Consider the following 23,271-nt stretch of genomic DNA (forward strand, 5'->3'; position numbering starts at 1 on the left):
CTAGAGTGAGAGGGTGCGTCCTGTGGGGTCTGCCTAGGATGTGGTGGGGTTCGACAGTGGGCTCTGTTGAACTTCTATAAAAAGCTGCATGTGTCCCCAAGCAGGCCCTATCAAAGCGACCGTGTGCCGCTCTAAGCGCACTAGCCTAGTCCTGGTGTTGGGTGGGACTTTAAACAAATTTGACTCGACTGACCGAGCGTCTGTTCACCAAGGAGGTGCGGCTCCAACAGCGTCTGTTCTGGCATCCAGCGGCTGAGTATGAAATGCTATTCCCCGGAAGCTATACCTAAGATAGCAGCCCCATCCCGGTGGATAGGGAACCTTGGGCCAACAACCTACTGTTCCCGAAACATGTCGTCGTAGATAGAATTCCGAAGGGTGATATAAAGATCTGTTTGGGCGACTTCAATGCGAAGATCGGATCCGACAACTCGAACCATGAGCGCATTATGGGACGCCAAGGTCTCGGAGAAATGAGCGAAAACGGAGAGCTGTTCGCAGAATTTTATGGTATTTAATAACGACATGATGATCAGGGGGATCGCTCTTCCCTCATCGACCGGTTCACAAGGTCACGTGGGTCTCCCGTGACGGCTTTACAGAAAATCAAATCGACCACATCTGCATCAGCCGAAAATAGAAACGGAGCCTTCTTGATGTATGGAATAAACGTAGTGCCGATATCGCATCTGATTATCACCTCCTCATCGGCGAAATACGCCTGCGCATTGCGCGGATTCGTCGGCAGGAGGAAAGAGTTGGACGACGATTCAACACACGCCGACTGGAAGATGCCACGGTGAAACGGTCCTTCGTTGAAGAACTGGAAACGCGTGCTGCAGATATTCCGGAAGGTGGCAGCGTGGAAGACCAATGGAACGCCATCAAGAATGCCTTCATTGCCACCAGCGAGAACAATCTGGGCGAACTACGCACCCAGAGAAAACAATGGATCACCGATGAGACCTGGAGAAAGATAGAGGAGCGAAGAGAAGCCAAAGCCGCGATAGGGCGATCGAAAACCAGAGGAGCCAAAGTCTTAGCCCGTCAACGATACGCGGCTCTTGAGAAGGAAGGAAAACGCTCATGTCGACGGGACAAGCGAGCGTGGGCAGACTCTCTGGCCGACGAAGGAGAGAGAGCCGCCGCAACCGGGAACATTCGCCTCCTCTACGATATCTCACGACAATTGAACGGGGCGAAGATGAATGCAACGATGCATGTGAAAGACGCGAATGATCAGTTATTGACCGACCCAACTGACCAGCTGAAACGCTGGTTCGAGCACTTCGAACAATTTTTTCAAGTGCCAGCCAGGCCATCACCACCTCGGCATGATCTGTCTTGGATCCGACGTATAACACGCGTCAATACCGAAGCTCCATCACTGCTAGAGACTCAAACAACCATCCAAAGCATGAAACCGAATAAAGCCTCAGGGGTCGACCGCATATCAGCCGAGATGCTCAAAGCTGACCCCATGACATCCGCTCAACTACTGCATCGTTTATTTCGTAATATCTGGGACACCGCAACTTTCCCGGTCGACTGGGAGCAAGGTATCTTAGTGAAGGTGACCTGACTGTATGCGATAACTGGCGAGGCATTATGTTGCTGTGTACCGTTCTCAAAGTTCTGTGCAAAATTATCCTAGCCCGGATTCAGGAGAAGATCGATGCGACTCTCCGGCGGCAGCAAGCCGGATTTCGTTCCGGAAGATCCATATTGTCACGCTCCGCATCATTCTGGAGCAGGTCAACGAATTCCAAGAGTCCCTTTACTTGGTATTCATTGACTACGAAAAAGCTTTCGACCGTCTCAATCACGAGAATATGTGGGGCGCCCTGAGACGCAAGGGAGTTCCTGAGAAAATCATCGGCCTCATCGAGGCCTTCTCGTGTAGAGTGCTGCACAATGGGGTCTTGTGCGACCCTATCCGGGTCGTAGCTTGTGTGAGGCAAGGATGTATTCTATCACCGTTACTGTTCCTCATCGTAATCGACGAGATTCTGGTGGATGCGATTGACCGTGAACCAAACCGCGGGCTGTTATGGCAGCCTATAACCATGGAGCACCCTAATGACTTCGAATTGGCGGATGATGTTGCACTCCTCGCGCAACGGCGCTCTGATATGCAGAGTAAGCTCAACGACCTTGCCGAGCGCTCCTCTTCGGTAGGTTTAGTCATCAACGTCAACAAAACCAAATCGTTGGATGTAAACACGGTGACTCCTTCTAGTTTCACAGTAGCCGGGCAACCAGTGGAGAATGTTGAAAGCTTCCAATATCTTGCCCTAGCAGCACACATGTTCCACTTAGGTTACTGCAACTCATATATGACCAGATTCGGTCTCAAACAAGTTGCTGCAACCATCTCTGTGTGACCTGTGCTGCTCGGGTTGGTAGCCAAATGGCGTCAGACGGTGGTACCAAGATCGACATACGCGCACGGATCAAGAAAGCAAGGGCTGCCTTTGCGAGTTTAAGAAATATCTGGAAAACAGGCAGATAAGTGAACGCACCAAAATACGAATTTTCAACTCTATCGTGAAATCTGTGCTGTTATACGCTAGTGAAACATGGTGTGTATCAGTGGAGAACACTCAACGGCAGCAGGTGTTCATTAACAGATGCCTGCGGTATATAATTCGGGCCTGGTGGCCTCACAACTGGATCTCAAACAACGAGCTCCATCGTCGTTTTCACCAGAGGCCGATAGCAACAGAAATTCGGTATCGGAAGTGGGTCTTGGTCGGCCACACTCTACGTAGGGGCGGAAACGAAATCTGTAAACAAGCCTTATACTGGAACCCAGCGGGACATCACAGCAGAGGCTCATGGCAGCGAAGCCCCAATAAAGAAATAAAAGAAGTCGACCGAAATCTAATCTGGCAACAGGTTAAAGCGATAGCTGGGCAACGCTCGGGATGGAGATCTTTCAAGTCGGCCCTTTGCACCACCGGAGGTGTACAGGATCCATAAAAGTAAAAAAACAATGCATATTGTTCGACACAATGGTCAATAGGGATCTGCCCAAAACGTCAGGCCCATATATTAACTGTCAAAGGTTGAGTCAAGTGCCCTGCGGTGTTTTGTTAGTGCATTTGAATCATTTTATTCCGTACGTCAAACAAGACCGTAAATGCCGAGGAAGCATTTTCCATCTATTTTTAAATTTAAATTAAACAATGTGCCTTTCGACTTTTGAGTTGAAAGAAAAGCTGACACGTTCAGGATGATTAACTTCCTCGTTCCCCGAAGGAAAATCAAATATCGATTCTTAATTTTAAGACCCAATTCTGTAAAGGATCGTTTTCTTCAATAATTTTCTCATGCATTCTCTCCGTCGGTATGAATTGTGATCAAACGCTGGCTCCCAGGCTTTTGAATAGCTATTACTTTGACCTTTCGCCATTCTGGGGGAACGATGTTGTACTCCATGAAACAGTTGTATAGGCCAAGCAATCGTATTTTTGCGATATCTGCACTGAGGAAAATGGACGTACGATTTTCAATAAAACGCCTTATGGAAATTTGCCACAAGGAATCGGTATGAATTTCAATATGTTGCCTTATGAATGATGAGTTTCATTTGAAAAAAAGGGAAATGCGGCAGTCTGGGTTCGAACCATGGACGTCGGGATCGGGAGGCCGGTATGTATACCACACGCTCATCGACGCTTGGGTATTCGAGGAGGAAACTTCGTATAAGAAGCACTGTTGATGGAATAATCAGTCGAATATTCATAAGGCGCCAGTTATGAATTTCGATAGCTCAGTTTGGGAGATTTCTAAGAAGATTGAATTTGATGTTATCTACTCCGGGAGTTGTTGTTTTTGCTTACAACTTGGCTTATAGCCTGAAATTAGGCAATAAACTAATGATTTGCCTAGTTATTTCACCGTTTCCACCTGGGTGCCGACAACCGAAATTAGTAACCTTTTAGAAAAGTAAAAATGATAATTGCGACCGCTACGGTGGTATTCAATATTGAATCACAAAATAGATTAAATTTGCTTTGTAAATACCTAATGCACTTACCTATCCGATCGTTTTACTTCGATTTATAACACAAATGACCAAAAAAAACAATGGAGTTCGTTTTCACTTGATGAAAAAATGTTTTCTCTGTAAAATGAAACAAAGGCTTCCAAGTGCTTCGGAAATGAGCATAACAATATCGTGCTTATATAGCACACGTATGACATATGTCGAAAAGACAATATCTGTTTTCTGTCAAAAGTTACGACGGGGTGCCGACAACCGACCACCTTCCCCTACATGATGGGGCATTGATGCACACTACTCGCGATGCAGTTGCGACATCCGAAATGGGAGACAATTCGATTATCCCCAGGGATCTCTTCAGTTTTCCACTGGTAGAACAGTATCAAGTTTGTTCATGAAATCTCATTAATAACCTATTTTTACGTGTCCTTCATTCAAAACTTCAATAACACATTTTTTCAAAAATCTACAAAATATTTCCACAATTATAAAACAAAGAAAAAATTGACAAAAATCACACAGAATTTCAAAAAAATTGTGCAAATATTAGGATTTTCTAACTGGCTTTTCTTAATAAGAAAATTATTTTGAGCTTTTTAGTGGAATGTTTTCACCTGTCATAAGACGAGTTTATACAATCCCATTGAATTCCACCACTTAATTGTATCTTGACAGATACGTATTTCGACCTCAACAGTAAGGCCGTCTTCAGTGTCTCGTACTTGACTCGACTCACGGGGATGACAAGCTACGCCATCTTTGTCACATCTTTTCTGAATCACCAATACGAGTGCACTGCGAATGCAACATAAATAATTGCGCGGGTGAAAATGATATGAAACGAACAAAGGCATAGACAGTAACATGGGCAACTAGCATTCTAAATAATTGAGCAAATAAGTTGAACATTCTTAAGTTTGAAGCATGGAATCAAGTGTAAAATTGTTTTATTTGATAATTCGTTAAATTTTTCTCTATTTTCCCATGATTGTATCATGTTGCATTATTGAGTGTTATGGGCGTTTTGCATTATATTCTCCTGTAAAAACGTAAACATTCAAAATTCACGCACATACTATTGCAAAATAAATCAGTATTGGGGTAATTTGACACTGGGGGATAAATTAATCACCCAAAAAAGTTAAGTGCCTACAGTTAATTGCCTATTTCGCGTAGTGAATTGATAAATGTTGAAAATCAAATTCGGAAAATGATTAAAGGCAAGAAACCTATAATTTCTGTTCTAAAAAGTCGTTGCACTATAATACGTAATTCTACGTTAATTTAGCGGTCGTGTCTCTGATACAACCTTCTACTTTTTATGGACCCAACTAGAAATACTACAATAAGAGATAGGCGAGACGCCATCTTGTTTCCAATTGAACCGCCAAAAGCGGGTCCAGTTCGACTTGTTTACATTTTGCATCCATAAGAGGCAAGCAAAAAGTTCAAGTGATGCCAGTATTATTTTCCCGGTTTCATGCATTTTCATACGGTGCCATTTCGACAGTTTTTCACTCCGTCGGTCTCTGGGTTGCTAGATCCAACAATATCAGCCAATCATCTTCGTGTCTACTTCTATTGAGTGAGGGATTTTCCAAACGCTAATAAAGAGATCCAAAATCCAATCCTATGTGTGCAGTGCTCTATATCGCCTTACAATAATATCCTTAACCAGTTGGGGCCATTATACGCACCTCCCCCTGCATAGACTGGGACTCTAGTTATGCCTATGGCGGCTCATGCGCGGTGGCTGTTGCCGTGGTGCTCTTCCCCTGCATTAGATAGTGATAAGAACCGCTACTATCACGGTGTGCAATCGACGGGTGGCGAGGGAACCACCTGGAAGTCGATGTTGTATGTTTTATAATGTTATCATAGGTGTGAGCGTTCTCGATAGTTCTTCCCTGATGTATTGCTTAATTGTGGGCCAGGGAATACGGACTAGCGAGGGTTTTGGGTTTAGCGGGTCGGGAAAGAGATATTATGAGTCATAATTCATGACACTGTTATCTAACAAATAAAGGCGACTCAGAAGTTACATTTTACAAGTATCGAATCATTTATTGATTTGCATTCCTTTCTCCTACATCCATAAATCCAATCTACCCTCTCTAACCATGCGTTTCATTGTCGACATATGAGAATAAATGCATTCTACACGGTTAGATGACTTTACCCATTAATGGGTACTGTGTTATTGTTGATATTATTCCCACCGTGAAAAATTCACCCATTTTCTTCAAAAAGCGCCACTACTCATTAAAATGGGTAGTGGCACTTTTACAAGAAAATGGGTGAATTTTTCACGGTGGGAATAATATCAACAATAACACAGTACCCATTAATGGGTAAAGTTATCTAACAGTGTACTCACGGCCTCACGGGCCCGTGTCAGTCTTGCCTACTCGCACGCTCGCTCGCCGTTCCGCAATCCGCTTGCTCGTGATGTTCGCCCCGCAACCCAGATTGGCTCGACTCGTGACTGTAATGGGCGACAGCAGCCAGCAGCTGGTCGATGTTCGTCGTTATGGAACGTACACACGGTCAAGCAGTTTGACCAACATTGACTCCACCTCTCGTTTATTCAAACATCCATCAAGTTTTACCAACAGCGACACGAACAATCAATTTATTCGACCAACAATATCACACACGAACGACCGAAGCGCCAACTTGAGCATCAACCATCAAAAAATATATGGGGGTTTGTGCAACTTCACTACAAATGCTCAAACATGTTCGGCGATCCTTGACTCCACCCCCGACAACTCAAACCAAAATCAAACCGTTTTAATTTTTTCCAACCGAGCCGCCAACTGTCAAATGGTTGTTCGAACAACTTCACACACGTTCCAACAAAGCAGCAACTGAAGCGTTTTCTTGGGGGTGGAGTCAATGTTCGTCGAACTGCTTGACTGGTGTGTACGTAGCATTAGGTTGAGGTCTTGGATCGAGTCGGCCTTGCCAGCTGCTCCTGAGTTTGAAGACCGATGGGCACGCTGCACAGAATCCACACAGAATCTATTTTTAGATATTCCTAATTCGTTATTGTTGTCGTTTGCCAGTTCATCGCATCGTGAGTCCATTGTGTCCATTTGTCCGTATGGTGTATCCAATGATCGTTACTTTGTCCGGTTGCCATTTATCGAGGATCGTTGGAGGAATGCCTCCGAGAAGAACAGTTTTGTCAGTCGTCATCAGGCAGCCGTGTCGGTTAGGCGCGTCTCTCAAAACGCCACCGTACGAACTGCGCTTCCGGCGACTGACAAGGGTTTTTGTGGAGGGGCTGGGAATCGAACCCATGACCATTCGCTTATAAGGCGAACGTGTAGCCAACTACGCTACGGGACCCCCCTTACTTTTCGCCATCTTGTACCTTCCGGGTCGGAAGTGATTACCATCTTTGCTGTAGCTGACTAGCGTTCTTGTAACATGCAGAGCCCTTTGTACCCTTCAAGCTTTTGCTTCCTTCTGTAAACTCGGTTCCCTATAGTGCTGGGCGAGCTCATGATTCATCCTTTACCCACATACACCGTTCTGTTGAACTCGGCAGTTCATAATCACGCGTCTTTCGAATTCCCAGAGCGGTTGCAAGTTGGTCTCGAGCATGGTTCAAGTTTCATGTCTATAGATGACAACCGGTCTTATGAGAGTTTTGGCCTGACTTCCACAGATGATGCGCCTCCATATTTCACAACTAATATTATTATCGGCCGTTAGCATGTACCAAAGTAGACTTATTCCTCAATCATCTCTAAGGTATGCCTGTCTATCGTGTTGGATAGGTGAATAGATTATTTTTCTAGTGTAAAAAAACGAAATATGCTCAAACTACGATTTAAAGAAATGCTAATAACTTCGGTTAAACTCCAATGTGCTCTAATATTATCGCGGCTGTCAGCATACACGCAAAAAAAAAGCGTTCCCGAATTCGCGAACCAGCAAAAATACACCGTGATTTAATTCATGGATTCGGGAACACTAGTCACGTTTTCCAGAACGTTCCAGAAAACGTGACTGTGTTCCCGAATCCGTGGCTGTTGTTCACGAAAAAATACACCGTGAACTTGTTAGTTCACGAATTCATGAACCCTTTTTTTTGCGTGTAACATTATGTATTTTATGCAGCAAGAACTGAATGAATATAATAGTTTTTAATCGTAAATGATAACATCCTGTTCAATTTTTTTTTTCAACGTGCATTTTTCCGTGATCACCGCCCAAACGTATATAATAAGTTTTTTTCACACTAATTTGAGCCACGCCAGGGTGCATACTGGACCATTTCCCTCTATTCAGAAACGGTATTGAATTGGGGAAGCCATATGTCACCGACAGTTTCTACACCGAAGCATTGCATTCGATGGGAGGCTACCGAGACAACGAGAAGAAGAAACCAAATATGATGATAAAATATGAAAATCGTCATGCTCGACTTATAGTTTTTCCCTGTTTTGCCCACACCAACCAGCAGAGAAAACAGTGTTGATAGGGACCTGGAGCATCAAATTTAGCCCGACAGCCAACCAGCTCAACCGTTCAGCCCCGATCAGCGCTACAAAACTGCGTATTTCAATCAAATCGTTTTCGATCTGCACGTTGAGTTCGTTTCTTGCAAGGGTGACCTTGCAATCAGATGTGTGCGATTTGTGTTGGAACGAATTGTAGGTACATGAGTTGTAAAATTATATGTTTTTTTTAGTTTTTCCTCTCGCCCCTGACATTGTGGCGATTTCGTGAGAATGTTCAGATGTGGGGATGCAGTTTTCTTAATATTTTGCTTCATATCGTAAAATAACAAAAAAAGAGGCTCTCCTTAGCCATGCGGTAAGACGCGTGGTTACAAAGCAAGACCATGCTGAGGGTGGCTGGGTTCGATTCCCGGCGCCGGTCTAAACAATTATGTGACAATCGTGTTATAGCCTCATGATATATGAATGCAAAAATGGTAACTTGGCTTAGAAACCTCGCAGTTAATAATTGTTGAAGTGCTTTATGACCACTAAGCTGCGAGGCGGCTCTGTCTCAGTGTGGGGATGTAATGCCAATAATAATAAGAAGAAGAACAAGGACGAAAATTTATCAGTAAGCTTCTTTCTAGTGATTGAATATTTCCAGGAACAGTGACCTCAACAATAGAGAAACTCAACACGTTCTAGTGTTATTTGGTTCCTCAAACTTAGCAGAATATTTTTTTTATAAATATACTTTGCAGCAAATAGGCTGAATTAAAAAATTAGGCGGCTAACAAAAATTTAAATTAAACGCTATCCGAACCCGAAGTATTAACCAAAAGACAGCTAGTCAGGATCGTCGCAGTATCAAATCGATTGAATTAGGGTCAGTCAAAAATAAAACGGTTTTATTTGGATGTGCAGAATAAATAAATGAAATAGCAATACAGATCCGTTCGGTTTTGGAACATGTTGCCAAAATCAATTGATTTTTGACGTAAACTACGTCCAAGGGGAAGACTTGGATACAGCACGGACCAAAAAGAGTCTAGTATGAAACAACCAACTTGTTGCTTGATTTTCAAACTAGAAATTTTGTTGTTTTAAAACCAAAATTAGTTGTTTCAAACCAACGAGTTTGTTTGAACTTAACCTTTTTCTCTAATCTATTTTAACATTACAATTTGATTCAATTGAAGCATAATAATAATTGTTTGAAACCGAAGTATATGTTGTATCAACCATGACCTTAGTTTGTTTTGAACAATATTTATATTGCGCGTTACCGCGAAAATCGGACGACTGCAGTGGGCCGGGCAAGAAGCCAGAATGTCGGTCAGTGATCCGGTAAAAATGGTTCTCGACACCGATCCGACCTGAACAAGAAGGCGAGGTGCACAGCGGATCAGGTGGAAGACGATTTGCGGACCATCCGCAGACTGCGTGGTTGGCGAAGTGCAGCCATGGACCGAGCGGAATGGAGAAGACTTTTATGTATTGCACAGTCCACTCCGGCCTAAGTCTGGTAATAAAAATTAAAAAAAAACCAATTTAATTCACCGAGTAGTGATACTGCCTTTCTCGTATTTAGTCAAGACACCAACCTTATATGACGCTTGTATGGCTCGAATCGATGTACCATTTTCTTTATAACTTTCAAACGCAACGGTCGATCTTTATCAAATTCAATAGTGATCAACTAGGTTTTGCCCTCTGTCTAATAAAACTTGTTGAGAAAAAATCGGTTAAGTATTACTATATGAAAAGTTGTCTAATGCTTTTCTTAGCTTTTGTGCACACACATACGCACACACATACACACATACATACACACGGACAGACAGACATGTGCTCAGTTCGTTGAGCTGAGTCGATTGGTATATGACACTATGGGTCTCCGGGCCTTCTATAAAAAGTTCGTTCTTGGAGTGAAATGATAGCCTTTCGGTACAACTTTGTTGTACGAGAAAGGCAAAAATGCTGTTACTGAATATTGATTTCAAACTAAACTAAAATGACCAGATTCTGCTTGGGTCAATCCGGGACACGTCTTAAGCGTTATCTATTTATAAAGCGTATCAAAGCGTTTTTTCTCATATCAACACCCAGTAAGGAAACTACTAGATTCCAAAAAGTAAATAAAACTATAAAATCTTTGGATTTGGCAAATATGTTTGAAATAAGAAGACTTTGTGGTTTACTGTTTCGATTGACAACCGTACTAGCTAATTAGTTTTCTGTAATTTCTCCCAACATCGATGTTTTAGTTTTGAAACAGCACAAAGCCATGAATATACGAAATGGTCTGTACTTATAAAAATATAAACATTTCCTTACAATTTTAGTATATTTTAGATTTTTTGGTTGTAACTTAATATGAGAGCACTTGGGATCATTAGGGATTCGAAAATTTAGAATTTGTTTAATACCCATATAAAAATTAATGACAAAATTTAAAACAATATAAATTTATTCTTAGGTGTCTGATTTTATGTAGACTGGAGATATTTGACGGAGGGTTGGCTCGAAAAAATATTTCTTGACTAGATATCATAAAAGGGGGATCAACTCTACCTAAATTCCAAGATTGAAAGCACTGTTGACTTCCCTACCAAAACTCGTTGATAAATACGCACAAAAAATCGGAAAATCTTATATTTTTATTTAAAGAGACGTATTCAATGAATCAAAAACCAATTTCTATTTTTATCAAACCAAGTTAATGGAGAGGTATCAATTCTCCCGAAAGAGAAAAGATGCTCTAGATTTTACACATTTTTGTTTATTCCATTTTTTTCAGATTCTGTACCTGACTCAGATCCTTCGATCATTATTATGACCTAAACTTTTCAGAATATCTTCAGGAATTTTTGATTCCGTAAATTCCGACAAATCCTTAATTCCCACATTCTCTAGACTCTCCAAGATATTCAAAAGCTTCAGATTTCTAAGATTTCTGCGTTATCCAGAAATCAAATCAACTGTTATTATTCCTTCAGAAAGCGTAGATTAGTTGATACTTGTGGAAATTGCTCAGATTCTTTAAATAATTCATACCTTTATTCTCCCAAGATCAGAAGACAAAATTAACTGCCCATGTTTCCTCTTTTTTCTAATTATCTGTTTATGATTTTCTAGACATTTTATTTCTTACGGATTTCAAGGATTCTAAAGACTTTAAGGATTTATCATGCAATGCGGGACATTTTCCCGAACGCATGGCAATGCGAGGCAAGTAGGTTGAAACCGCTACTGTCTCAAACAATCCGGGACGTCTGGTCACTTTAAACTAAACTATTAGGTGAATTCAAATATATCTGGAGGTTTAAACAAACTTTAATATGTTTAAATTAAATTAAAAAAATAGATTATCCAAATTATTTTTTATTATTCTAGAAAATATACAATCTAATTATATATCGATCAGCTGGTACGGCAAATGCTGGGTAAAGCGTACCATCGGTACTTCGCGTACCTGAAGGAATAAAATAAACCCTATCTCGCGGTCCTTAGCCTTTTACCCAGCAACTTCTATCCCTACCTCCCCGTGGTGCTGGCCGGGATACGAGCAACCTTAGGGAAGATCGGGTAACCAACTCCGATGGGAGCTATGGTCGTATGCTGAGAGGGAAGAGGGGGTGGGTTGCTCCTCTTCGGAGGTGTAAATCTTTCTGAGCGTCTGTTCTCCATGTCAGGATCGGCTTACAACAGCGTCTGTTCTCCATGTTAGGGGCGGCTGATCATCGTCTGAGTGCCAACGAGGGACTTTAAGTGAAACTGTGCACCATGGTCCACCGGGAACCATCGGCGAAGACCACTGCGACGAAAAGGGACTAGCGATTGAAAACTCGGCTCGTGGAACTGCAAATCTCTCAACTTCATCGGAAGCACACGCATACTAGCGGATGTGCTCAAGGACCGTGGATTCGGCATCGTAGTGCTACAGGAGGTTTGTTGGAAGGGATCAATGGTGCGAACGTTTAGAGGTAATCATACCATCTACCAGAACTGCGGCAACACACACGAGCTGGGAACAGCTTTCATAGTGATGGGCGATACGCAAAGGCGCGTGATCTTCAACTTCAGCATAATCAACGTCCATAGCCCACACTCCGGAAGCACTGATGATGATAAGGACGCATTCTACGCGCAGCTGGAACGTGAGTACGACAGCTGCCCAAGCCACGACGTCAAAATCATCATAGGAGATTTGAACGCTCAGGTTGGCCAAGAGGAGGAGTTTAGACCGACTATTGGAAAGTTCAGCGCTCACCGGCTGACGAACGAAAACGGCCTACGACTAATTGATTTCGCCGCCTCCAAGAATATGGCCATTCGCAGCACCTACTTCCAACACAGCCTCCCGTATCGGTACACCTGGAGATCACCACTGCAGACTGAATCACAAATCGACCACGTTCTGATTGATGGAGGGCACTTCTTCGACATTATCGACGTCAGGACATATCGTGGCGCTAACATGGACTCTGATCACTATCTGGTGATGGTAAAACTGCGCCCAAAACTATCCGTCATCAACAATGTTCGGTACCGACAACTGCCACGGTACGACCTAGAGCGACTGAAGCAACCTGATGTCGCCACTGCATACGCGCAGCATCTCGAGGCAGCGTTGCCGGAAGAGGGTGAGCTCGATGGGGCCCCTCTTGAGGACTGCTGGAATACAGTCAAAGCAGCCATTAACGACGCAGCGGAGAACAACGTCGGGTATATGGGTCGAAGTCGACGGAACGATTGGTTCGACGAAGAGTGCAGACAGATTCTGGAGGAGAAGGACGCAGTGCGGGCGGTCGCGCTGCAGCAAGGTACCCGGCAGAACGTGGAGCGTTATAGACGGAAGCGGAGACAGCAGACCCGCCTATTTCAGGAGAAGAAACGCCGCCTGGAAGAAGCGGAGTGCGAGGAGATGGATCAGCTGTGCCGTTCTCAAGATACACGCAAGTTCTATCAGAAGCTCAACGCATCCCGCAAAGGCTTCGTGCCGCGAGCCGAAATGTGCCGGGATAAGGATGGGAGCATCTTGACGGACGAACGTGTGGTGATCGAAAGGTGGAAGCAGCACTACGAGGAACATCTGAATGGCGCTGAGAGTACAGGCAGTGAAAGTCAAGGCAGCGGAGGAGATTACTACGTCAGTTCAGCGGACGATGGAAGCCAACCAGCCCCCACCTTGAGGGAAGTTAAGGATGCCATTCAACAGCTAAAGACCAATAAAGCAGCTGGTAAGGATGGTATCGGAGCTGAGCTCATCAAGATGGGCCCGGAAAAGCTGGCCACTTGCCTGCACAAACTGATAGTCAGAATCTGGGAAACCGAACAGCTACCGGAGGAGTGGAAGGAAGGGGTTATATGCCCCATCTACAAGAAAGGCGACAAACTGGAGTGTGAGAACTTCCGAGCGATCACCATCCTGAATGCCGCCTACAAAGTGATATCCCAGATCATCTTCCGTCGTCTGTCACCATTAGTGAACGAGTTCGTGGGAAGTTATCAAGCCGGCTTCGTTGACGGCCCCTCGACAACGGTCCAGATCTTTACTGTACGGCAAATCCTTCAAAAATGCCGTGAATACCAGGTCCGAACGCACCATCTGTTTGTTGATTTCAAGGCGGCATACGACAGTATAGACCGCGTAGAGCTATGGAAAATTATGGACGAGAACAGCTTCCCTGGGAAGCTTACCAGACTGATCGAAGCAACGGTGGATGGTGTGCAAAACTGTGTGAAGATTTCGGGCGAACACTCCAGTTCGTTCGAATCGCGCCGGGGACTAAGACAAGGTGATTGACTTTCGTGCCTGTTGTTCAACATTGCGCTAGAAGGTGTCATGCGGAGATCCGGGTGTAACAGCCGGGGTACGATTTTCAACAGATCCAGTCAATTTATTTGCTTCGCGGATGACATGGACATTGTCGGCCGAACATTTGCAAAGGTGGCAGAACTGTACACCCGCCTGAAACGTGAAGCTACTAAAGTTGGACTGGTGGTGAATGCGTCAAAGACAAAGTACATGCTTGTGGGCGGAACCGAGCGCGACAGGGCCCGCATGGGAAGCAGTGTGGAGGACTTGCAAGCACTCGGAGTATTCGAGAGACGGGTGCTTAGGACCATCTTTGGCGGTGTGCAAGAAGACGGTGTGTGGCGGCGAAGAATGAACCATGAGCTCGCCCAACTCTACGACGAACCCAGTATCCAGAAGGTAGCTAAAGCCGGAAGGGTACGATGGGCAGGACATGTTGCAAGAATGCCGGACAGCAACCCTGCAAAGATGGTGTTCGCTTCCGATCCGGCAGGTACGAGACGGCGTGGAGCGCAGCGAGCGAGATGTGCAGACCAGGTGCAAAACGACTTGGCGAGCGTGGGGCGTATCCGAGGATGGAGAGATGCGGCCTCGAACCGTGTATTGTGGCGTCAAATTGTTGATTCAGTGTTATCTGTTTAGATGTTAACTAAATAAATGAAATGAAGGTAGGTTGAACAAATTTAACATTAATATACAGGCTTATTGTCACTAACGGTAACAGTATGGTATATCACTTTTTATGCACTATTATATGAGGTGCTGCCAATGTGCTGTCCGATACCCTAGTTTAACGTTGATAATCAAAAGTTGCAATACAACTGGCAAATTGGTGGAGAGTTTCCGAGACGATTGATATACAGTCGGGATTCGCTGGTTGGGATCTTAATACTTGCGTCACTTTTTAGTTGGGCCTCTGCTGGTTGGGCAATGGCCCAACTAAAAGGAACCGTACGTCAAAATTCAATGTAAACACGGAAAACGGGATTGGCCGTCACGTCACTGGACATCATTTGTGATGTTCAAGTCGAAATACACGTTTTCAAATGGCTGTCAGTTGACCCATCTAAAAAACCGAATTCGTTAGTTGGGCCGAGGTCGTGGCCCAACCAGCGAATCGCGACTGTATACATATATATATATATATATATATATATATATATATATATATATATATATATATATATATATATATATATATATATATATATATATATATATATATATATATATATATATATATATATATATATATATATATATTTGGGTGGCTCAAAAAAAACTTTTTCAAATTTTTGATGGGCCGTCCTCTTATTCGGTTCTATTTGTTGCCCTCATGCTCTGGACAATATTTCCGCCAAATCGGTCAACGATTGGGTGGTGCTAAGCTCGTTGGAAGTTTATATTGAAAAATGTATGCAGAAACATCCAAAAACAGTGATTTGCAGTTGGACGGCACAATTTACTATCAAGAAACATGATACTCATTCAGTTTTTGTAGAATTAAATACAGAATGTTATGCTGAAAACCGCGAGAAGATTAGAGTTTATTACGCAAAGATATTAGCATTTTACTGGAGTGTTGTAGGGGTGAATTTATTTCTTTTCAAAGGTAAAAGAAACGAAATTTGCTCTAACCCCACTACAGAGAAATGCTAATAACTCAGCCGGTTAAACTCTAATCTTCTCGCGGTTTTCTGCATAACATTCTGTATTAAATTCTCCAAGATCTGAATGAGTATCACAGTTCTTCATCGTAAGTTGTGTAGTCCAGCTGCAATTTACTGTTTTTGGTTGTTTCTGCATACATTTTTGCATATAAACTTCCAACGAGTTTAGCACCGCCCAAACGTTAACCGATTTGGCTGAAATTTTGTCCAGAGCATCAGAGCATCAAATAGAAGCGAATAAGAGGGCGGCCCATTAAGAAATTTGAAAAAAGTTTTTCCCATACTAATTTGAGCCACCCTAATATATATATATATATATATATATATATAAATCTCAAAAATCAATCGAAAGATGAATGCGCTAGTAACGTTCAAAATCTTAGGGGCGATTCAAATATGACGTCCACTACTTTTTAATATTTCTAGACCCCCCTCCTCCCTCTGTCACGCTTTTTTGCATACCCAGTATATGTACTGTGCGTGTACCCTGTACACCCTGTATCCAAGTCTTCCCCTTAGACGTAGTTTACGTCAATATATAAGAAAGTCGAAAACAAAAAAACGTGATTTTCTTACACTTTCCAGACGTATGATAAGATAAACCGCTAACTGGATTAATCCAGAATTCTTTAACTTTGATCACTCACTCAGTTATTCTAACGTATTGTCGGCATAGCACCAACTTAGAATTCGAAAGTCGGGACTTCCAAACCGAACTTTCTTCCGAAGTTTTATCTGTTAAACTAAGTGATGCGTTGTTTAGCGCATCTTTAGGCGAATTCAGTGCACTACTTCCGAAGTTGGGAAAGATGCCTGTATCTGGAGAAAAATCCAACTTCGGTATAAAAAGCGTTCTAGCTTTGTTCCGAATAGACAATACTAAAATATAAACGCGTTCACGCTTTTACGTATATTGGACAAATTGCTAACGCCAATAGAAATCATTCTTATAATTTCCGTGCTTAAATTTAAAGTCTCATATGACACGAATAAAATCGTATGCCCTACTACGAGATAATCTTTTATTTGAGGAAATCACTTCAGGTGCAGTGCAATTTCTTCCTCGTACAAAATCACGTACTCGTCTGACCACTGATCATCGCTTGATGTAGGTGACAGCATGGCGAGCCACCTCAATGGGTCATATATTCGGCGTTGATTAGAATGAGATTTCCTCGTAACCGTCTTCGTCGGTATATAATCGTTTGAGGTCCGTCTCGCAACAAGTTCAGTCCAGTGGAACACATTCTAGGGACAACATCAACAAATCTATCGAAAATGGCCAGCACCACAGAATACACTCGCCAGGAAGTTGCGCTTCGTGACGGAAAGAACGGAAGTCGCATTTGGATTATAGTTCGCGACATGGTTTACGATGTGACAGACTACGTGGAGGACCACCCCGGCGGGCCAGAGCTAGTCACTGACTTTGCCGGTGCAGACGGCACAAAAGATTTTGATGATTTTGGCCACTCTGCAACGGCCATGGAGATGCTGAAGCAGTACAAGATAGGAGAGCTAACTTATGTGAGTATTTTTTTTTAAATTGATTTATGCTACAAGTTAAACTACGTGATGGAAAAGTAATGTTATTTGAAAGTTCAAACATCAAGTTGTCACGAAGAATCATATATATGACGATTAATATCAAGGTACTCTATATCATGGAATAAATCTAACAGTCTGAATAAACTATAAAGTGCTTTCCACTCATATAAATCGATTGATGGAGATATGGCATACAATATGCTTCCTGATATAAATCAATCGAAGTCATTCATTGCTACCGCGCACGTAAATGATAAACGATGATGTCAAAAGTCGTCTATGATTATGAATTATTTTTCTTGTGAACTTCTAGATAGAGTTCGATTCGTTTTTTTAACGGCCATTTATTTTGGAGGCTCACAATACCGTGGTGTTCGATAAGCTCTATCATCAGCACATTGATGTAATGGTAGTTCCTCATGTTATCACTTCTCTATTATAGTGCGAACGTGCCAAGTTCCAGAAGAAAGGATCCAAACTCACACCGGATGGAGCTTGTGAAATGCCAGATAAGCAACGCAGCAAACGACGAAAGTTCATATTTTGTGGATGAAAAACCAGTGATACCAGTGATACAACTTCTATTGTTACAGGAATTACAAAATTCCAGAATATTTTGTTAACATTTATTTATAATAGTGTAAGTTAAAAAAATTAAATGAAATTTATGAAATTTACATTTAACTGAAATTTAAATGAAAGAAAAGTACACATGGGACGTCGGGGTAATCTGATCACTTTTTTTTTCACTAAGGTGTTTGACCACCCTAAGAAAAATATGTTAAACAAGAATATATAAGAATATATTCAATGTGTAAGAATTCATTTTCTCTTGACTACGGCGAGCAACATTACACTTCATATATTTTTTATACAAATTAAAAATATTGATTTTATAACCAAACTAAAGGCTCCCCCAGACCTAAGCGATTTCATCGCCGCGATTATATCGTTGGGTCGCTGTAGGCAGTGTTCAATTTACGCTTCCACACCAACGGCGACAGAATCGCAGTCGCCAAGCGATAGAATCGCGTCGCAATTGTCACGTCACGTGTGTTAGGGGGAAGCTTTAAAGCTAGATGGGGTACAATGAGCAGTTTTTGATTTATTACAAATTAAGAGAGTTTCTGGTTCTTGTGTTTTCCCCTCCGATGAAATTAAAATACTTTTAGATTCATATCACATCAATCAGTTTTATTTAAGAACTTTTAAAATCATCTACAATTAGGAATTAACGAGTTAAACACCATCGGTTCACCCAATCGAATTCTTTGTTGAATCCTTACGCTTTTCCCATTGATGTGATGTGGGATCTGGCGACCTCAAAGTCAGCTGAGTGTGTCGTCAACATTCTGCTTTGCGATTGAATTGCGATTTCGGATGGCGCAAGTAGCGTCCAGCTTGGCAGAGGCGCTCGGGCTTGACGGTGGACGAAATTCCTATGTTCGGCGACGGATTCGACTCGATTCTAAACGGTACGAGTGGGCTCCGGCTTGACTTCCTGGTGGTACGAGCGGGCTTGTGGTGTTTGCGACGGTCCCCGGCTTGATTTCGGACGGAGGGACCTGGCTTGTGGTGTACGCCAGCTGTTTCCGGACTGACTTCGGACGATACGAGCTGGCGTGGGGTTCGACGACGGTAAACGATTGGCGAGAGCAATGGCCAACGACTCAGAACCAAGGTGCGGTCCGGCCCGTTTCACAATGGCGGAACCTATCCACGTGGCTCGATTGGAACGCCGGTGACGTTGAAACGATCTCAATTCGGTCCGGAACTATAGCTTTTGGCGGGAATTTGCGTGTGCTGCACACTGTTTCCTTTCAAGGAAAAACGTGATCGAAATTATTTTGGCGTATAAAGAAGCATTTTAGACTCATATAGGTTGTTCAGCAAAATGATTCCATTCAATATTCTTGATTTTTGGATGTATCTGTTTTGTGATTAATTCACCTAGAAGTGAGAAACAAAATTTAATTTTTTTTATTATAGATTTTGAAAATTTACTTTGTTAGGCAAAGTTGTAGAGAAAGTCGTAAGATTTTTTTTTTTTGCTGAAACACTATAGGCCTATCTCTAAATTTCAATGGTCAAAATTGATTTTTCAATAAAAATACACTGAAAATCATCCAAAAAATCAACTTTAAATAACTTTTTCTGTAGATATTCTACAATTTTCAAAAGTTCTACGATTCGAAGCGCTATAAAAAATACACGTTTTGCAAAAAAAAACTATATTTTTATCTCTTATATAAAGAGATACTTGAGATTTTCTAGCGAAAAATGTCATTTTTACAATGATATGGAAATGCTAATATCATCTTCCAAACTTGGACGTACATGTTCATGATAGAATTAGAGGCGAAAGTATAGGATTGATAGTTCCGTAGGATACGGCAGGCATGAAGAATGTTTTTTTAGAAGTGGATTTGAAAGCCAGTGGAGATATATCAGCTTCCTCACTGATATTCTTCCCTCCCCCTTCATACGGGAGCTTGGCAGAAGGAAGGTCGTGTGATTTGTGCCATCACAAATATTGCCCTCCGCTCGCTTTCAAATCGACTTCTATAAAAACATTCTTCATGCCTGCCGTATCCTAACGGAACTATCAATTCTATACTTTCGCCTCTAATTCTATCATGAACATGTACGTCCAAGTTTGGAAGATGATATTAGCATTTCCATATCATTGTAAATCGTTTAACTTCACGTAGAAGTAACACACACGAAATCATTAATCTAATGTCATTTTTGTTTGGCCTTAAATGGCCGGAACCAAGTTATGAGAGCCACTCTCCGTAGATGCGTGCGCACGCCGCGGAGGTCTGACTAGATGAGGAAAAACCATGGCTTGCTGCTCGCCGATTGACACACTGATGTGTGAATCTATTAACACACGCTGAAGGCACTTTACTCAAACCCCACATTTCCCCCCATTTTCTTCTCTCATTAAAAATGCAAAAAACAATCTTCTAGCATAGGATGCCATGCTTGTTTTTCTCCTAGGTTATTTAAATGAAACGAAGGTGAAATAATTCTTTTATATTTCTTTAGTGTAAAATTTGTAATAAGCCAGTTCTTCACTACATGTTTGGACACTTATCTTGAACTGATTTGTTCGCATTTGCTTGCTTGCATTCAAGAGAAATTCCATCCCACTGTTTCCCATGGTGAAATAAACGGATCAGATTATGAACTCTGAAGCTATGGCCAAAATACATTTTTTATTTCAACAAACACGAAAAAGGCAGATTATTGAGGTTGAATCGAACAATTTCCAACTTTCAATCTTCAGCCAGGAATCTGTCTGATGGGAATGCGATGAAGGTGACCATTTTTGTATCTATGTACTTTCTTTTAAGTTCAATTCTTCAAAACCCTAAACCACCCACCTATAGCGGTAATGGTGCCTTTCTCATAGAAATAGAACAGCCTTCCTCTTCAAATGCAACCTGTTGCAAGGATAAGTGCTTAAAAAGTGAACTAAACTTTTCAACGCGTTTGTGAAGTATTTTTAAACCAACTGTTTTTAGTTGCTTTCATTTTCCGTTAGCCTATTTCCTCACGAATGACAGCCATCAACTCTAGGAAGATGGCTCTCACGCCTGGACCCCACATATCGTACGCGTACACAGAAAAAAATTCCATGGTAAGGGGCCGTCCAGAAACCACATGGTCATATATGGGGGGAGGGGGGTTTGGAAAATGACCACGATAAGCCACATGGGAGGAGGGGGGGGGTGTTGCTCTCGAACCACGTGGTTTTTTTTACACGAAAAACTTTTGGTGAATAACAATAGCGGTTTAAAAAATACAAAGCATTAAAATTTAATGATTTAGTCATTAAACGCAAAGCATCTTAGAGATGATGCCCACGTAGCGTCTTTTCAACTTAGCGTTAAAAAGACGTAGGTGTGCATCGGGAAAAACCGGTAACGCAGCGTCGGTCGCAACGCAGATGCATATCTGCTTTATTTGACCATCTTAGCCTTTGATCCTATTTCCATAAAAAATAAACGAAAAAACAGGTTGCGATTCAGTCTTAATTTCCACAAAAAAAAATGGAAAAATATTTTAAAAAAAGTTTCGCCGCGCCACGCTACCGACACTTTTGCATCAGCAGGCTGCAACTACAATTTTGAAAATTGTTAATGTTTTTACAAAATGTACAAAGATGGTCCATGTTTTTACGAAATGTAGGCAATGAACTGTGTATAACAAGTTTTCAACAGTGCCTGACGATACTCAATTGTTCAATAGTTTAGCGCCTATATTTAATTGTTTCTAATGATTTTGCAAAATCATAAACAGTTTGTCGATCGATTGATAAAAAAATCTTAAAAATCGGTTGGAAGATAGCGGAGTTATTAGTTCATACTTCCTGACCACTTTTCGTAACGGTCCTAAATTTGCCCCCCCCCCCCCTATATTTTCCCGTAAGACGTATTCTACGTCAAAAAATTTCCATTGGAAATTTAGAAGAATTTCCTTTGTAGATTAATTAATGTTGCCCAGGATTTTGAAACAAAATTTTAGAGGTTCTGTAAAAAAAAGTCAGCTGGATTTTTTTTCTAATTTATACTGGGAATTCTTCGGAATTTGATGTTTATTGAAATTTTTATCGTAAATATGCATTTCGGATCATTCTACGGATTCTTCTAGTTCTTCAAAATTTCTACCGAACATTTTTCGGAGTTCTTCCACAGAATTTCGGATAAAAATTGTCGTTGAAATTCTAAAGATTTTTCCGTGGAGACTCCGAAAAATTTCTTGTCAATCTTCTGAAGGGTTTCCCTTGCAACTCCAGAATAATTAGGGTGGGTGTACCAATTGTCGCCATACATAAGAACAACCTGGGAGGGAGATTCAGATTCAAAAAATATGAATGTCAGTGCATACCTAACTTTAGTTGTCATGAAACGTCACCGCAGACCTAGCTGAAAATGTTTAATGAATGGGGAGTATCGATACTGATCATTTGCTTGAAAACTATAAAAAGCAGAAAATTATATTGAATCAATCTATATTTGAAACGACGGTTGTTGAACAAAAAAAAAATGCCTAATACAATCGAACTGTGAAACTCATTTGAAAATGATGTCCATTGTAAAGAGAAAAGGAGACGTCTAGGATACATCTTCTTGCAATGATTCCTTTTGCTTATCGCTTATTAATTCATGCAGATAGCATCGCTCGTTTCACGTTCTTCAAAGTCAACCCAATCTGCAGCTACAGTAAATCGTTTTTTCGTAATCCTAATCGTGAATAGTCGGGTTTTGACGATTTGAAAAAATCTGTAAAGTGTTCGTCGTCCGAATCTGGCATATATGGTGAAAGCATGGAAGAGAGATTTCGCTTTGCAACTTCCGTCTTTTCCCCCGCCCGTTATAAAACAAGCTACTTCGAAATGCAAAAGAAAACAAAAACACATTTGCCAACATGAATAATCAATCCTTGCCAACCATTTCTTTAAGTTTCTTCAATATTCTTCATATCCAATTTTAAAAGTTTTCTTATGAACCATCGATAGCGATAGATGTCGTTTCATAAAGAATTTTAAATTAGGGAAGATCCATTAATTACGTAACGCTAAAATTGGACTTTTTCAACCCCCCCTCCCCCCTATGTCACACTTTTTGTATGAAGCTTCCGAAAATTTTGTATGGATCGTCACACTTCCTTCAACCCCCCCTCCCCCCTCTAAGCGTTACGTAATTTGTGGATGTTCCCTTACTCAAACATTGCAAAGGATCTTTTCCAAAATATCGA

At 41.8% G+C, this 23,271-nt stretch overlaps 1 protein-coding gene across 2 annotated transcripts; it reads left to right on the forward strand.

Moving 5' to 3' along the window:
- Nucleotides 1–16,983: 16,983 nt before the first annotated feature.
- On the forward strand, nucleotides 16,984–18,197 carry LOC134214394 (cytochrome b5-like). Of its 2 annotated transcripts, XM_062693775.1 has the most exons (3): nucleotides 16,984–17,150; nucleotides 17,210–17,484; nucleotides 17,948–18,197. In XM_062693775.1, the coding sequence occupies exons 2-3, from the start codon at nucleotides 17,236–17,238 to the stop codon at nucleotides 18,056–18,058; spliced, it is 360 nt and encodes a 119-aa protein (XP_062549759.1). In that variant the 5' UTR covers nucleotides 16,984–17,150; nucleotides 17,210–17,235; the 3' UTR covers nucleotides 18,059–18,197. The 2 variants fall into 2 exon arrangements, with proteins under 2 accessions (XP_062549759.1, XP_062549758.1); XM_062693774.1 differs by having other exon boundaries at nucleotides 16,987–17,484.
- Nucleotides 18,198–23,271: the final 5,074 nt, after the last annotated feature.

This window comes from Armigeres subalbatus, chromosome 2 (genome assembly GCF_024139115.2).
Source record: "Armigeres subalbatus isolate Guangzhou_Male chromosome 2, GZ_Asu_2, whole genome shotgun sequence".
Taxonomy (NCBI): Eukaryota; Metazoa; Arthropoda; class Insecta; order Diptera; family Culicidae; genus Armigeres; species Armigeres subalbatus.